This window comes from Grammomys surdaster, unplaced genomic scaffold, assembly GCF_004785775.1.
Source record: "Grammomys surdaster isolate TR1022 unplaced genomic scaffold, NIH_TR_1.0 64, whole genome shotgun sequence".
Taxonomy (NCBI): Eukaryota; Metazoa; Chordata; class Mammalia; order Rodentia; family Muridae; genus Grammomys; species Grammomys surdaster.
The window spans coordinates 2285109-2303296 of NW_021604566.1; the positions used below are offsets into that span (position 1 = coordinate 2285109).

Below are 18188 nucleotides of genomic sequence, written 5' to 3' on the forward strand. Positions count from 1 at the left end.
CATAGAGATGGTGGCCCCCAACTGGTCACTGTGCACTGGTGACTTCAAAAAGACTATACATAGAGAGGGTGGCCCCCTCAACTGGTCATTGTGCACTGGCAGGTGCCGTATAGGCAGAGGCAAGTGCACTCTGACCGTGTGTCACCCAGGATATCAGAAGACCTGGTGGAAAGCAGACGGACACCTCAGTGTCCTCTATACAGTGTTTGAAAATTTATACTCAGAGTCCAGAATAGCCAAAAAGACACTACAGATTTTTTTTTCAAATAGAGAAGTTATGAGATCAAGTTCAGATTTGAAAAATGTCATGCAGCAAGAAAGTGGAGACGTGTCAGGGAAAAGTGAGTTCAACTCAGTCTGAAGTGGTGAGGCTGGGCAGGATGGAATGACTGAAAGGAAGGCATCGATATTACAGAAATCAGAGGCAGTCCAAGTCATCAGGAGAGCACAGGCTGGGTCCTGTCGGGGAAGGGCTGAATGGATGCATAGGACAGAAGGGATGAAGGCAGCAGCAGCAGCAGACACTAGCTCTGTGTGTGTGGGAGCATATTTGCACCTAGTGAAGCCCTTGCGAGTGGCAGCTTTGAATACATAGAAGCATATACTTAAGTTGTGAAGATTGTATTGACAGCTTTAGGGCGTTTTAAAAGATTCATTTTATTTTCAGTTATTTGTATGTATGTGTGCACCAGTAGGGGTGTGTGCAAGTGTGTGCAGATGCCAGGGAGGTCACAAGAGAACAGTAGATCTCCTGGAGTTAGAGTTCGGGCATTTGTGAGCCTACTTACATCTGCTGGAAACCAAACTTGGGTTGTCTGCAAGATCAGCAAGCACTTGTAACTGCTGAGGCTTCCCTGAAGACCCTGTACTATTATTTAATGAACATTTACTGTTAAACTTTGACTAACTTCCTATTGTTTCAATATAATTCAAATATAATTTTCTCAAAGTCTAGCTAGTTGTTAAATTTTAAATATAGCATACAGTCAAGTTGGTGTCTTTAAACATTCCTATTAAGGTATAATTTGCATACTGAGAAGTACTAAAATGTTGAGATTTTATATGTGTATACAGCATTATAAATACACAGACCATATTCTAGAAAACATCTTGTACCTCCAAAGTCTCTCTATTTCTTGTCAGTAGTCTTGACAACTGCTTTTCTGACTTACAACATCTAGACTGGTTTTGTCTTCTTTTCAATTTAATGTAAACACACACACACACACGGACACACACATACACACACACGGTGGGGGGTTGGTTTTGGTTTTTGTGATTGGTTTCTGTTCTTCAATTGCTTTGTTTTAAAGTCTAATAATTTAATCTTAACTATTACTATTTTCTTTTTTTAATATTTATTTATTTATTTATTTGATGTATATGAGTGTTCTATCTGCATGTACACCTACACATAAGAAGAGACATCAGAAATCATTACAGATGGTTGTAAGCCACCACATGGTTGCTGGGAATTGAACTCAGGACCTCGCAAAGTGCAGCCAGTGCTCTTAACCGCTGAGCCATCTCCCCAGCCTCCTACTATTTTCTAAGAACATATGATAATGTTTTTATCATTTCAAACTTGAGATATAATAGTTATTTCTGCTTTCTTGACTACTATAAAGGAAGCAGCTCTATTCTTGCATATGTTTTTCATTGATTATTAAGCAGTCGGTTTTGTTGGATATATAAAGTCACACATATACTTTTTAGTTGCTTTTCATGAATAACAATAGTTCTTGCTTATGGCAGCTTGGGTTTTGTTTTGGCTAAATAGAGATAGACAACACATGGATGGATAGATAGATAAATAGTTAGATGGGTAGATGATAGGTAGTGTCTTTAGCATTTCTGTTGCTGTGATAAACCATTATGACTGAAAGCAACTTGGAGAGGAAAAGGGTTAATTTCACTTTACCTGTTGCAGTCCATCATCAAGGAAAGACAAGACAGGAACAGAGACACAGGAAGCAGAGAGGGAATGCTGCCTCCTAGCTTGCTTCCTGCTGCTTGCTGTCCCAGGGATGGCCACAGTAGGCTGGGCCCTCTCACATCAGTCACTGGTCAAGACAATGTATGTGCCTAGAGACCAAGCTTTTGGACAGATTTCTCAATTAAGATTCCCTCTTCCACTCTATGTCTAGGTTCCTGTAAAGTTGACTAAACCAAACCAGCACGGATTATGGCATAGTCATACAATATCTTAACTAATTTTTTTTAAAAAACATGCATTTAGCTCATAGTTCTGCAGAATTCCATGCACATGGCATCAGCATGTGCTTAGCTTCTGATGATGGCCCTTTCTCTAATATATATATATATATATATATTAGGACTAATTTCACTAACATACATATATATATATTCCATATTAGGACTCATGAGTTTATGGGAAGCACACCAAATCTTCAACTGTAGTCTGTCTTTAGAAGTTGTATGAGCATTTGAGTGGACCATTAGCAGTAGCCACCCCATTTCTTACCCAGTACTGTATATAGACCCAACACTATTCAATGAAACAACTCACCCACTAAAATATGGAGCAAAAATATATGTCTAAAGTTACGTACTAATGGATTTTGCTTGTTTTAAAATATGTTACACCTGTCAACAGCACTGAAGAGTAATATAAAGTTACTCTCTATTTTATTTTTTTAATGATTAAAAAAATATTTATGTGTGTATGTGCAGGTGCCTGGGGAGGCCAGAAGAGAGCATAAGATCCCCTGGAGCTGTAGGTTGTGAGCTACCCTACATAGGTGCTGGGAGCTAAACACATGTCCCTGGAAGAAAAGCAAGGGCTCTTAAACCCTGAGCCAGCTCTCTAACTACATATTGGATGCCACATAAATATCTTTGAAAATTCTTTATGCACTTGTTTTTCAAATACAGACTCTTCTTTGTATTTCTTTAAAGTCATTGTTGGAGAAAGAACTTTAATGCTCATGTTTCCATTAAACCTGAGATTCCTCCATTTGATGCTATGAGTGATTCTTAAGAGTCCCAGACCTCAGTCAACAGCTTTGTCAAGCAATGGCCAGAGGCTTCTTGGTTGTTAAGTTATTCTGTTTCCATATTAGCCTTAAAAAGAGACATAAACATTTCCTTCAGCTGGTGTGTGTGTGTGTGTGTGTGTGTGTGTGTGTGTATGTGTTTTAAGTAGTACAAAAATGAAGCAGTTTCATGGGCTGCCTGACTGGTCCTTTAATTTAGATTTCCCCTTATTTTTACAGATACTTAAAGCTTCAAAAAGACTGCCCCCACTACCACAGGAGGACCAGACTAATCATACGCTCCAAAAGATGGCTGGGATAGATCTTGTGATGTAGTTACTGGCATATCAAGATCTTTGGGAATGAACACTAAAGATGTTCAGAGTGAATTACAGTCCACTGGCATTTTAGTGAATCTTTTTTTTTTTTTTAAAATCACATGTTACTTTACATTCCTGCATGTCCTTTTTTGAGAGCATCTGTTGCTCGGTTGGGTTTCTTTTCCTTTTGTGGTACAACTTTAGTTTTTCTATGTTTATGTGTAATTTTTTCAGAGAAGACTTGGTAATTACATTGATAATGTAGCAAAAATTGTCATGATAGGGTTTTAATATATTATTAATAATTGGAATTAACTGTGTTGACCTGACTTGTATGAGCACTGTTAATTGGGACTTGAAGCCATTGTGTGCACCTTGTATTAGCTCTTTGAAAACTGTAAGGCCCTGGTATGCTGAGAAGGTATGAGTTGTGTATACCTGTACTGATAGTCTTATCAGAACTGTTCACATTAGCTTCTTTATGTGGACATGTTACAGCACTGACTTTGAAAATTTTTTGTAGTTTTTAAATGGTTTATTTGAAAACTTAATATTTTGATTTAAGATGCAAATGATCACTAATATGCTTTTCAAAGTGAGGAGAAAATTAAACTCCTTGTGGGAACACAAGGTAAAAGAGTAGCCTGCAAAATAGACACGTCCTCACACTTCAGCATGCTAGGTCAATCATATAACAACTGTAGTCCAGTCAGTATTTATTTACATTTTAGAAAACTATGTAAATTACTGCTGCAAAGCTTCAGGACTGCTCTACATTGGTCTGAATGAGTACTACCCTCTTCGCCCTGGTGTCTGCTCAGGGCTCTCACTAGGTTGAGGGAATTCAGGGTGTACGAGAAGCAGGCACTGAGCCCAATGTTTGCTGCTGGGTCTAAGGGATGAGCCTCTTCCTTGTACACTGGAGGTTTTATCCTATTTTTAGCATGGTGCATTTGTGGCTAAGCAATGGTACCGTGATGAAAAACTGATTTGTCAGAAAAGAAGAAGGCTAGTTGGCATGTGGTCTGAGGAGAACCTGGCCACTTAGAACATGTCATAAGGTTGTTTCATTTGTGGCCCAGTGACAACTCTTGATTATGCTAACACTGTTTTAAGATAAAGTGATTTTTCCCCCTTCCTCTAGGATAAAATCAGAGTAAGTCTTATGATTGAACATTGTGACCACAGTATGCTGCTGGTACCCACATGCTGGCACCTCAGTTAAGTCAATAAGCAATAATTTTTAAAGCTATGATATGTATGCTCTAGAGCTAAAACTTGAAGTATAATAAAGCTCTTATATTGCAAGTTGTAGAACACTACTTTTTTATAAAACTATTTTTTTAGGGTGCTTAGAATGACATATTACTGATAAATGGTTGAAATAAGTTTCTCTGGACTTCTGTATATAATCTTTTTCAGAACTCTGGAGATTGAGGGTTCATTGTGGCCAACTTCAAAGACTTTGATAAAAAACAATATGTGAATTAATTAATGAGCCTTGTCTTTACAAATATGTGCCATGCTGGGCAACAAGGGTGGGTTGTCTAAAAATATGTCTTTTGTGTAGTGTTGCTTAAGAGCAATAAAATGCAAATGAATTATTCTCTAGATTGTCATTATTTTGTAGTATTTTAAAACTTTGCATGATATAATTAGCATCTGTTATTTAGAATTACCACAAACTTGTTGACCATAATCATAAAAAAAATGCACACCTTAAACCCCTTTTCTTAACCTATGTAGTTTTTAGTTTTTGCCTTTGGTACTAAAAGTTGATACCAGGACCTGCTGTGTGTCAGGCAACTGTTCTAACTGTTCTACTGCATAACTAACACTCTCTCTCTCTCTCTCTCTCTCTCTCTCTCTCTCTCTCTCTCTCTCTTTCTCCTTCTTTAGTTATTTGAGACAAGGACTTTCTGAAGTTGGCTAGGCTAGTCTCAAATTTTCTGTAGAGCCCAGGCTAGTTTTGAACTTGTAACTTCCTGTGGTAACCTTCCAAGTAGCTGGGACTAGAAGGGGCAACAGTGTCACATTCTATTTCTAATCCAGGTTTCATGAAGTGATGGTAGTTTGTTTGTACATGTCCTACTGTACTACATTGCCAGAGGGCAGAATTTAAGTACCATACATGCTCTTGTTTTTGTCCTGGATAGGTATTTGCTCTGCACTGGGAAGCTGCTTATTTCCTGTGGTGAGTCTTATTCGTAACTCCTGTGACAACCAGTCCATGAGGTTACAAACCTCACTAGGAGACACTTGTCAGGGTAGTATGGCTGGTTCTTTGTTCTTCCCATTTTCAATCTTTATTTCCCAACAAGTAATTCTTTACCTGTCTGATAAGTAAGGAACATATTCCTTGAGCTTGAGAAAGGTGATTTTCACTTGTAATGGGTTCAGAAGAAATCACAAAATAGATCTTCCTGTTAAGCAACAGAGCATCTTTAAATGAGCTTCACTCACTCTGCTCCTGCTTTACATATCTTAGGAAGTCAAGTTTTTCTATGCTGCTGAGTATTAGCCCTGCTTCCATATAATAAACTGAGAATCAGAGGGCTGGAAATGCCTCCTAGCCCGCGGTTGGGTTCCAGAGTAAGCATGCATGTAGCAGGTGGAAGGTGGACATGGTGGTGGGAAGCCATTGAGCAGACAGGAGGTCAGGTAGGGAACTGTCAAGGCAAAGGTGTTGGTGTCGTGCTTCAGCTTAAACTGAGGCAGTGTGAGTAAAGACAGGAACTATGATGAAGGGTGGGACTTACAGAATGGACAGCCTGGGAGCTCAGACAGAAACAGACTTGGTCCAGTGTTTCGGGAATGAACAAGTGCCTGGGGTGAGGCTCTTGAGTGAGCAGGTGAGCCTGGGGCAAGTTACCTTTTGACTGCTGGGTTTAATAGAACTAACTCTTTGGTAGGGTCATTATGCACATACACATGAGATACGGTAGGACCCAGAATATCCCAGTCCACGAGTGACTCCCAATCATGATTGCAGGAAAAAAATTGTAAAGATCAAGACTTCGTTCCATTTCTATTTCTTCATGGTGATAAAATAATGTGACAGAGGAAACAAGAACAACATCGGGACAGATAAGGAATGTGTGACACCATTTTTGGACTAGAGAATGTAAACACTAAATGTCAGGGCTGTGCTCTTTCAGGAGGACCCAAGGTTAGCTTCCTCACTACTGGAATGTTCATTATTACATGAATAAAGTGGTAATGTTAGAATATGGACTCTGAAATTGATCTTTCTTATTCTTTACCCTGAATAGGATTCCTTAACTATTTTATGCCTCAGCACCCTGTACTTCTTATAGCTGATAAGCAAATTAATGGGGGTAATATACACAGTGCTTAGAATAGTGCCCAGCAAGCAGTAAGTGCTCACTAAGCTGTTTTCTTCTTTGGTATAGAGAGGTCCATATGAGGTCCTTAGTGATGCATAGACAGGATACTGTAACGGAAGAAGGCTATAAGGTGAATTGGATCTCCTAGGAAATTCCTTAAGCACTAAAACCAATATAGCTGAAATGCTAATTCTTGGATTTTTCTCCACTTCTAACTGGAGTCTTAGAACTCGGCATGTTGAGAATGGGGCTTTCGCTCTGGGGTCTTGAAAATTTGGGTAGACATCAGGTCTCTTATCATTCCATCCTAGGTACTGCATGAGAGAGTGGACAAAGATGGTGTCCTAGTTTCTTGGATTAGTCCAGTCATACTTGCCTTCCAAGTACCTGAGGAATCTAGGTCTGAGCAACTTAAGGGGACCTGACATTGTGGCCCATGGCATGCCCATATGGGATCAGCTCCTTCTACTTGTAGTTAGAATGTAAAATCCTTCTGTAGCTTTTCTCCAGGGGTGGAGAGACCCCTTCATCACTAGCACCCACCTGATTGATCTGGGTGTGTTCTCTGTATGTGGCTTTTCAAGTCACTCTAACCCAATGTGGTGACTCTAGGATGTCATCTTCTCAGAGTACTATGGATCCCACAAAAGAGAGTAATGTGGGGACAGAAACTTTTATGTCTTTCTTCTTTGTCATATCTTTATTATCTACAAGAATACCAGGCAGATATTCTGCCCAGTTGATATGTACTGCTGGGCCTCGGGAGATGACAAGGTCAGTAAAGGACCTGAGTTCAGATCCCTAGCACCCATGTAAAAGCCAGGCACAGTGATATGTGTTAATGACTCTGGGACTAGGAGAGGTAGAGATAGATGGATCCCAGGAGAGAACGAGGCTGCTCTTTACTAGTGCTTGACTGCACTCCTTTGGCCAGTGTCAAAAATCCATAGCAAGATAATAGGTTGATATGAACCTATGGTCTGTGATGTACAGTGAAAAACAGATATTTGCATTAGAAGTGCCTTTGGTTCATAAACTGCAGCATCCAAACCATTGCCCGTCTTCATGATGAGGCTGTTGGCCCGTGCATACAACCCTGTACATTGTAGTGGAATGTTGTAAAGGAAAGGATCCAGCTAGTGTCATGACAGAGGGGAGCAATTTGGACAATACGTAGGTGAAGAATTTGTTCTTCAGATGGAAGCTTAGTTGATGCTGTCACAGACCACGTGCTGGTGGTCATGTGGTACTGCTTCAGGATCTGAAGGGAGCCAGTGTCTTCCTGGATGCAATCAAAATGCTACGCTTAAAGACTTTTTACTATCTAGAGTATCAAATCATGATACAAGTTTATGGAAACCTTGTTGGCACACCTGAGAAAAGTGAACAGCATGTCCAGTAATGAGAAGTTAGGCGTATGGTCACAAGATTGCTTGATTAGAAGTTGTGTATGTTAATCTCTATCTCAACCTACTGCACATGTGTGTGTTTGTGTGTGTGTGTGTGTGTGTGTGTGTGTGTGTATGCGCGCACACATGTGCGTGTGTGTGCAGGTACATAAGGTATATACGTGAATGGCTTGTATGTGGCAATTAGAGGACAATCTTGGGTGTCAGTTCTCGTTCTTAGAGCTTCCAGATTCATTTCTTGTCTCCACACAGGGATTATAGGTGCTTATGCTATAAAGGCTGGCTTTTTTGTTAGTTCTGGAGATGGGAACTTGGGTCCTTATCCTTGTATAGCAATTGCATTACCTGCTGAGCTATGTCTCTTACCCTCACTTAGAGCTTGTACCTTAAAATAATCCTTCTGGCAAAATGAGAGAAGACAGGCTCTATACCATTACTCTGAAGAATAGCATCCTCGAAGGGATGTTATTTAAAGGATTGCCTTTGACCCTCTGAGAACTCCAACCTCAGACCTGCATAAAGAACTTCTACAAAGAACTCCCTGAGAGGGCTGCAAAGCTGCTGGATCCCAGCATTGTGCTGAGTAAGCCAGAGCTAAGGGACATACAGGTGAGAATGAGAGCTTGCTCTCACAGCTGGAGAAGAGACTGGAGTGGAAGGAACGTGAACTGTGCAGGACCAGTAAGTAGAGCATGGACTGATCAGAGAGCTGTAGGAGAGTGAATTGCTAATGGGACAAAAGTCCAGAATTCCTCAATCCTTCATCTTCAGAAGTTAAGAGGATGCTCATTTCAGTGAGGAAAAGTGGAGAAACACGATGAAGAGTAAATTTTTTAAGTCAACAAGCAAACAAACAAAAACAAACATCTGTAGTTAGTTCGTTTCCCAGTGTAAGGACCTGAAGATGCTTTGTGCAGCAACTACAACCATGAACTAAAAAGGAAACCATCCCATGAAATCACAAGGCCAGCAGAGAGATGCGGCTGCCTATCATGTTTGATACTGCCATTGGCTTTAAGGTACCTTTATATACTAGGTATTCATGATGCCAGGATTGCCTTTGCTGAGTTTTTAGCAACATTTGCACAAGATGGCCACATCTTTAATTTTCTCCCATGCAAAGGCTTTATAGAATGATTGATGCTTTCCTGATGGGTTGGTCTTTTAACCCTGTATGTGATTACCACTAGATATAGGAGATGGGACATGTCGATCTTGAGAGAAAAATAATGCAAGGAGAAGAATGTTAACCCTGAAGGAATACTTGCTGTGTATGACACCTGTCATGGGTAAACATAATGCAAGGAGAAGAATGTTAACCCTTAAGGAATACTTGCTGTGTGTGACACCTGTCATGGGTAAAAAATAATGTAAGGAGAAGAATATTAACCATGAAGGAATACTTGCTGTGTGCGGCACCTGTCACTGTCACATCAACTTTCAAACAGGAAGTTGAGAGTAGCAGGAGGAAGCTTGTGCCCTGGCACCTGGTGGCCATGGTCATGGTGTCCACCTGTCTCTTTAAATGCATCTTCATGGTAGACATTGTTCTTTTTAAATCCTGCTTATCGCTCCAGAGGCTTTAGCTGCTCTTGAGAGCTGTGTTCCAGTTATAATGGTGGGAAACATGAGACTCCAGGTGTGACAGAGCAGGGATGCTTTTGTTGTTTAAAGATGACCTGCAGATGTGCCACAGGCCTTTACTAGTGTAAGGTAGTATAACTAGAGGCCCATTCAACCTTGTGACCATATGATATCTACCTGTATCCCAATTCCAATATCCTAATTATACTTCTTGGAGATAAGACGTTTATTTCAATGCTGAGGAATAGAAGAAGAAAAGAGATTTAGAATCTGAGAGAGAAGTGCAAGTGGGAGGTAAACTTTTTGCACAAGAATAGGGACTAATATCCAAGGAAGCATCTTCAAAGACTGTGATGCTAAGAAGCCAAAGACTCTATGACCTTAATAAGGAGGCAAACATTAAAATTAGCTCTTAGCACTGTGCAGCTCCTGCAGGCAACCAGGGAGGCCTACAGGTTGGGGGTGAGCTGGAAAGTGGATTGGGGTGAGACTACTGTTGAGTCTCTTGTTAAAGTCTAGCTGCTCAGTGCAGTCACCAGGTCATGCTCCTCATGTTCAGCTGAGACATGAGACCATCTGAAACAGAGTTATATCACAGGAGACCTTAGTCCTTCGGATTTCTGTATAATGTTGATGGTTAATGTTGACTTAAAAGGATAGGTTTTGCAGATTGTATTCATATCTATTAGCATTTGATTTCTAAGACAATTGATGTATTTTTTAGGAAATAATGTCTTGAGCCCTTAACTATGGGATGTAAATGCTACAGTGTCATAGTGAGTATTTTAAATCAGTTTGTGTAGTTAGGTTTTCCAAGACCTGTGGTTACCTAATATTTAATATCACAGGACAGTCCTTAGGAAGTTTGTTAGTTTTCAAGGCTATGAGGAAATACAGAAAGACTGTTCCCTTTACCCACAATTCCCTTACCACCTTTTCAGAAGATGATATGTTTGCCTGGATGAATGCTACTGCATGAAAACAGAGTATAATGACCAGACTAAACTAGAATAAAGGAGTAAAGGAACTAAAAGCCATTTTAATGTTGTAAGCTTTTATTAAAGGCAAAGACTTCTTGGATTTTGAATTTTGTATTTATCATTTACATTCTCTAATGATTCTTGTATCTCACGTCATGCATGTCATAGTAGAAGTAACTGTAAAAAGCATAACTGTTGCTGTTGTCATTGTCTGAATTCAGTCAACTATTGTTATCCAGAGGCCTGGACTGTGGGTTACTTCTGTCGGCAATTTACTTGGCTTGGAGGTCTGACTTAGCTGCTCTGGTGTGCTAATGTAGCCGGGCTTTTAAAGATCCACGTCTATCACAGTGAAGGAAAGGTGTTTTATCCCCCAATATAAAACACATATTTCAGAATAAAGGGAAAATTGAGTAAGTTTAGATTTATGAGACAGTGTCTGATGTGATCCACATTGATCAGGACTAACCATGTCCTTAAGACATGGCAGAGGTGGATCCCAGTCATTGTCAATACTGGGTCAGCCAAGCCTCCCTGCTCAAGAGGACCTGGAGAGTGGGAAACGGAAAATGCACTTGTCTTTGTCCTTTATTCCTTCCATCCTTAGGTTAAAGATCTGCAGCAATCCTGTTTTTTTACTAACTCCCTAAGCTGTGTCATCCCACATCTCTACAAACTGGATTATATATCACAATCAGACAGCAGTTAGATCCAGTTATAGGTCATTTAAAAAGTTCAAATTCCAATGGCTTAAAAGTTTATGTTAGGCATGTGACTATTCTAGCATTTCCTAGGGACTTAGCACCTGTCTTACTATTCAGCCATCATTTTCCCGCCATTGAAACTACACCTATGTAAGTAGAAAGAGGCTTGGGAAAAAAAACAGAGCTTTCTTAGAAGAGTTGCATTTAACTGACAGAATTTGTTAAAGAGATGCTGTTCCAGAGGGAGGAGGAAGGAATTTAAATATTGAGAATCAATGACAGTCGGCAGCTATGGGCAGTGTCTTACTCGTTTTGTCTCCAGCTGATACTCAATATCCATCTTTTAAGATAATGGCTGAGATTGGATAAGAAGCAGTTCACTGGGTGTATTCATTTATTTTTCCTGTTGCTGTGAGATAGCAATGTGACAGAAGCAATTTAAGAAAAGGCTCAAAGTTCAAGGCTATAGACCATCATGACAGAAGACTTGACCCAACTGGACATTCAGCGTGGAGGAGAAGTGCAATGAAGGGCCTGTGCTCAGCCACTTTCTCCCTTATGCTGTCTAGGACCGAAGCCCAGAGACTGGTCCTACCTACACTACGTTAAGGTGGACCTTCCCAATTCAGTTAACTTACTCAAGTTGAACCCCACTGACATGCCCACATGTTACCTTGCTCTAAGTAACTCCTCATAAGTGTGCATGGAAACTTGTCCCCTACATGAGTTCAGATTTTTCCAAGTTGACAATTGTCACTAACATCACAGTAGGCCACTGAAGTGTCGGTTCTTATGAAGATAAACACTTGTCACACTTTATCTTCTTAAATATCTGTGTACCTGCTGAGTGCCATTTCTATGAATCGGGTGCTGCTGAGAACAGACAGCAGCATGGTGTTGTCTAGGAATTGCTTCCCACAAGCTGTGAACAGGAGAGCTGAAACTGAGTTCTCTGAAGACCCAGCACAAGTGGGCTATTAGATATGAGAGAGGCCGGTCTCTAAGGTTGGTGATGCTATCCAGGGGCATTTTTGAGCTGAGGGGTAGCCTGCACTGGTCCTGAGAAGCAAAAGAAGGCCCATGAAACTGAGAACCCTGAGCAAGCCAAAAGTTAGAGATGGCCAACTAGAGAAAGTCCAAGGCCAGAGCATGGTAGCAAGAACACTTGAGTGAGTGAGATGCTATGCCTGTCCCAGCCCTCTCTCCCCCACATGCGCAAGCATGTGCTTTCAGGAAGTCCCCCCATTGTATTTATACAAAGGAAGAACATGAGAGGTGAGAGTGTGGTGGCGGCTTATTGTAGATGCAGAAAAGTATCTGGAAATTGCTCAGCACTATGATGAGCCTTGCTGTCCCCCACACCCTAGCTCTAGCTTTACCCTTGCCTTCCATCCACACAATCCTGTGTGCACTGCACAAGTCCATCCTCCCCGGGATGTAAGTACTAAGGGGCCCATCTCATGGAGTGTGGGACCTGGGGGTCTCTAGAGCTGCAGAGAGGACAGTGCAGCAGCTTCATGTGCCCACTTTAGCACCTTACATTTCATTGGCAGCAGAGGCCCAGCCTGAGGGCTGCATACCTGTAGTTATGCCCAGCTACTTGGGGAGAGTGGGAGAGGCAGCAGCAGGAGCATCAGAAGTTCAAGACCAGCCTGATCTATGAAAACGTCTCAAAAAATCAAAAATGAAATTGGAGCTGAGGTCAGTACCAACCAAACAGTGCTTATAATTAAAGTTTTTCATTAGGAGGGAAAGCAGGAGTAGCCATGATTCGAAGAAATAGTAAATAGTGTCACCACCGTTCATTGAGAAAATCCTCAAACATGGGAATCTCATGTTTTTACACAGTTAGATTCAATTGCAAGGAAAATCAAGGCTTTCTGGTTTTTAATATGTCAGTGTGCTCGATGGCCATTGTGTAGATTCACAGGAAAAGGACTGTTTTACTTAGAGCTAGTAATCCTGTGGCCCTGTTAGAAAAGCAAATCTTATTTTTAGTTGTGTGTGTGCATGCTTTGCTTGTACATACACACACTTGCCTGTTCTATGTTTAGAGTCAGAGGCTGATATCAGATGTCTCCTATTGAGTATCACTTTATTTTTTAAGACAGGATCTCCCCTGAATCTGGAGGTCACCAAATGGGCTAGTCTGGCTGACCAGCAAGTCCCTACAATCTGCCTGTCTGCGGACAGTACTGGGGTTGCAGGCATAGACTGCTATTTTATGATTACTGGGTATCTAAACCCACGTCTGTAGTCTGCCAGCCAAGCACTTTATCCTTGAGGCTGTCTCCCCAGCCCTGAGATGCCCAAATTTAAAATGGAATCAAATTATGTGTCTGCTTTAGATAGAATTGCTATATCAGTCTCTCTCCACTGGATGTCATCTTTCCCCACATATTCATATTCCAGAGCCTAAATCAAGTGTGAACTACAAACCAGTGCAGTGTGGACAGTTTATTGTATGTCATACTCAGACAACATTTTATTCATCCACTCATTCAACACTTACTCAGATCCTGCTGCCAGGCTCTACTCTGGGCAAAGGGCAAAACAACAATGATGTATGTATACACACACACACACACACACACACACACACACACACACACACACACACACACACAGGATTATAACAACAGTGATATATGCATACATACACACAGGGTTATAACAATAGTGATACACGCACACACACACACACACACACACACACACACGAGGGGTTGGTGTATAATAGGAAAAACCATTGCATTTTCTTGTTTCTTACTGACAAGTCAGTAGATATTTGAAGACTTCAGAGAGGGAGTTTTGTTCCTTCATGTTGGAGGAGAGTCTGAGGCTCACAGGAAGTACTCTGAGGCCGAAAGGCATACATGCTCAATGCCCTTGAGTATTGGTTAGTGATCTTTACAGCTGAAGAATGTGAGGAGGGGCAGTGTTGGAGTGGGTAAGATCAGAGTGGTTGAGAGTTCACAGAGAGCTTTGAAGGTCACAGCTAGGACTTCTGTCTGCTCTCCAGTAAGAGGGGAACCCAAGGGATCTGCTTTGTTTTCAGAGCCTCATTCTGGCCAATCAAATACAGACAGAAGAAGGTAAAGCAATTAGGAGACTACTGCAGACATCAAAGTGACCAACAACGACCATGACCACGATTAGCAAGGAAGTTAGAGGGGCAGGGAGGGAGGGAGAGTGTGTGTTGTTAAATAAAATGGTGTTTTCATCATGGACATTTCTGTGGTTTCCTTTGATTTAAACCAATACTTGAAAATATATATGTATATATTATATAGACAATACTCATTATATAGTTACACACAATTAGTGATATGTTTTACCATTATATATTGTGAAGGCTTCTAACAAGGCATTTAGAAGTTTTCTCTATAGTATTTTAAGAATAAACAGCACTCCTGCAAAACACCAGATGGCAGTAGAAAATAAGTCATATTTTTTTCTAGCAAAAAAAATATATATATATATATCACATTTGTAATGTAGCTTAAAGAAAAGGCTGAGGCAGCTAAGTTGTGGCCAGGAAGTCAGTTTGGTGCAACTGGAAACTTATATGGAGAGCTCCTACTTTTCTGTGATCATAAGGAAAGTAAAAATAAAGCTAACCGAAGGAATAACCAAGCCTCATACTGAGCTTCTGTGAATGTGTGTGTGTGTGTGTGTGTGTGTGTGTGTGTCTGTCTGTCTGTCTGTCTGTTTGTGTATGTGCCTGTGTGTGTGTGCATGTTTGTATGTGTGCCTGTGTGGGTGCATGTTTGTATGTGTGCCTGTGTGTGTGTGTACCTGTGTGTGTGCCTGTTTGTGTGTGTGCCTGTTTGTGTGTGTGCCTATGTGTGTGTATGTTTGTGTGTGTGCCTTTGTTTGTGTGTGTGTGTGTGTGCCTGTGCATGTTTGTGTGTGGGATTTTATGTGTGAGGGGTTGTAGATGCATATGCCTGTGTTCCATGTATGCTAGACACTGGGTTAGTATCTCCCTAGTCTCTGTGATTTAGATCCTTGCTGCGGTTTTGTTGGCCCTTTAGGCTGCTGCGTTTCTGCACAGCCGCTTTAAGTTCACTGGGCTTTTTTTTTTTTTCTTTCAATTTGCTGTTGGGTCCACAAATAAAATTTTTATTGTAGCTTATTTTCTTTTCATCTCCAGTTGCTTTTTAAAAATAGTCTTTCACTATCAAGGTTCCATCTCTGTTCATTAGTTAGTGCTTCATTTTTCTTTGCTTCTTTATACTTATTCATAATCATTGATTTGATGTGTTTTTTTCTAATAAAATCTGCATCTGGGCTCAATAGAAAGCCATTGCTATTGGGTAGACTTTTCTCTCATGAGTCAGGTGATCTCCATCTTCTTTGCATGTGTAGTAACTTTTGGTTAAAAGGTAAGTCATGTTTTCAATATGTTCGGTAATTCTAAAATTGGTTTATTCCTTGAAAGCTGATGTACAGTAAGGAACTAACTTATCCTTATTGAAACTGAAAAACAAAACAACAAACTAACAACAACAACAACAAACCCTTCTTTATACTGTCTTCTACAGTATAAAGCTGAGAGTACCTTCACCATGACTTTTGGCTTCTAATTGTTGTTTCCAAAATCTAAGTCCATTGGGGATGGGGTCACCTTTAAAACTCAATCTGCCAGAGACTTGAGCAGAGTTCCTACTGAAGACTTGCTTCTCCTGTTTCTGGTCTCCACCATCTGGCATCCTAGTTGTTTTCTAACTCTAATATGTTCAGTATTCTGTTTCCATAGTCTATCCTCACAGAGTGTGACCTGGAAGTATAACTAGGTTATTTTGGCTGGAGCAGTTCTGTTCACAGTATATCCTCATAGTTACTGGCCTCCAAGTAACATGATGTTTTGTATTCATCCTGTATGCAGCCCTCTGCATTGAAGAGGGCTGGCCCCTCCCTATGTAATGGTTAGTGTTACTCTTCAACTTGATAGAATCCTGAATCCCCTAAAACATGGGTCTCTGGGCCCTGACTGTGGGAGACATCATTCAATCCTGGCTGGAATCCCAGCCTCTTGGAGAACTGGAGTTGGGCATCTGTATCCATTTATCATTTGCTTCTCACTATGGATATGGTATGGCCTCCTGCTTCCAGCCCTGCTGCCTTGACTTGCCTGCCATGATGTACCCACAGCTGTGGACTAGGACAAATCCTTTCTCCCTTAAGTCACCTTTGTCAGAGTATTTTATCACAGCAAAAGGAAAACGAACTAAGACAGCATGTAACCAATGGGATATTACAGAAATGACAAAGTATGGCTTCCAAGATGAGGGTCATAGAAGGGAAGCCAGCATGTTTAACTTTCTTTTCTTTGGTTCACTCACTTTGGAGAAACAAGCTGCCATTTTACACGTGAGCAATTTGGTCCAAGTATCCAAAAACTTTCACAGGGTACCCAGTGATTATCGATGTCACAAGATTCTGTATATGGTGATTCTTTGTTGTAGTCATGTCTCACCCGTCCGTCCGTCACCAGACCCCTTACGTGTCTGCTTTGTCTCCTCACTTGCTGAAGCTGCTCATAGAGGTGGGCAGGAATCACACAACCAGGTTGAACAGAACTGGAACCACCACCATCCTGCTTCTCTGTTTTCTGGAACAGTGACTCTCCACTGTGGGCATGCGTGGCTGAACACTCCACCACAGGAGCAGAAACAGTCTTCTAAGAACAGTACCTACCAGTCTCTGTCTGCCCTTGCTCCTTCCCCATTGCATTCAAAAAATTTTTTAAAAATATTTTGATGACATTTTATCAATTTAATGAAGTGCCTGTTCTGATACACTTAGTATTAAGCAAGCTGAACATCTCAAATGTCAGCTTCCCTGGCCGAGTTACGTACCTGTGTGTTTTTACTCATTTTCCCTTGAGCCGTTGGACTACTTTTTCTTTTTCTTGTTAATTTTAGTGATTTCAATAATAGCCCCTTATTGGGTTTTGGTATTGTACAGTTTCTTTCCATAAATTTTTTCTTTACGTGTTAGCTTCACATATGATGCCTCAAAGATGAAGTGTTTGTATAAGATCAGTACATAAATGGATAAGTACAAGAACCAATTGCATTCTCTTTTGTGCTCGAGAACTTGGACCAGGCATAATGATATCACATGCTTCTCGATTCCATAGCAACAGAGTATACACAAAGATACTAACGGGCTTGATGAACTAGGAAGCTTGGGATATACAAAGTGAGAAGTGTGATACTTCCCTTAATAATCACCTACGGGGACAAGAACTATGCACTTGGTTGTGAAGACACCCGTCAAGAAGGGACGATCACTCCACCTACACAGATCTTTCATCTGGTATGCATGAACTCAGTCAAGGCCTCTCTGTCTTGAACGGAGACACGGTTAGGTCTACGTAGTTTAGCTGCTCACGGCATGCTTTCTCTCACTGTCTCTACCAGTCCAAAACTACAAGGTATGCTTCATTATTAGTTATTAGTACCTGCATCCGCTCTGGGATTTGTCATGCTGACTGGTGCTTCAGTTCAGACAACATCCCTCTGTCTTAGTGATCTCCACATGTTACAGAAGAACAAGGTAAAAATAGCGCATTTAAACCAACTCAGTCCAAAAGCTTTGAGAAGTAATCTCAATCCCACCCCGCAGCTGCGAGCACAGGGTCTGAGATAACTGCCATGCAAGATTTATTATCATCATTACACTCGACAGCTACGGTGCTGCCAGTGGCTCCTAAAATACATCGGTGCTTATTGTCTGATTACTTCTGCAGATACGTTAATTATAGGAGATTTCTGACTCTTACATAACTGATTTAGAGAGAAGTTTAATTACAGCAATTTTAGTGATTTAAATAAGCT

The 18188-nt window shown here is 40.9% G+C and overlaps 1 protein-coding gene across 9 annotated transcripts in view; it reads left to right on the forward strand.

Annotated features, from left to right (window-relative positions):
• The window catches only part of Asph (aspartate beta-hydroxylase), a 200737-nt gene that overhangs the window by 92458 nt on the left and 90091 nt on the right, over positions 1–18188 (forward strand). For 2 of the 9 annotated variants that reach the window (XM_028768532.1, XM_028768541.1), the window contains exon 14: positions 3237–4927. The exons of the other annotated variants lie outside the window; for them this stretch is intronic. In XM_028768532.1, the coding sequence (XP_028624365.1) occupies positions 3237–3244 (8 nt within the window). In that variant the 3' untranslated portion in view covers positions 3245–4927. Of the gene's footprint in view, positions 1–3236; positions 4928–18188 lie in introns of those variants that run through there. 9 annotated transcript variants of the gene reach the window in all.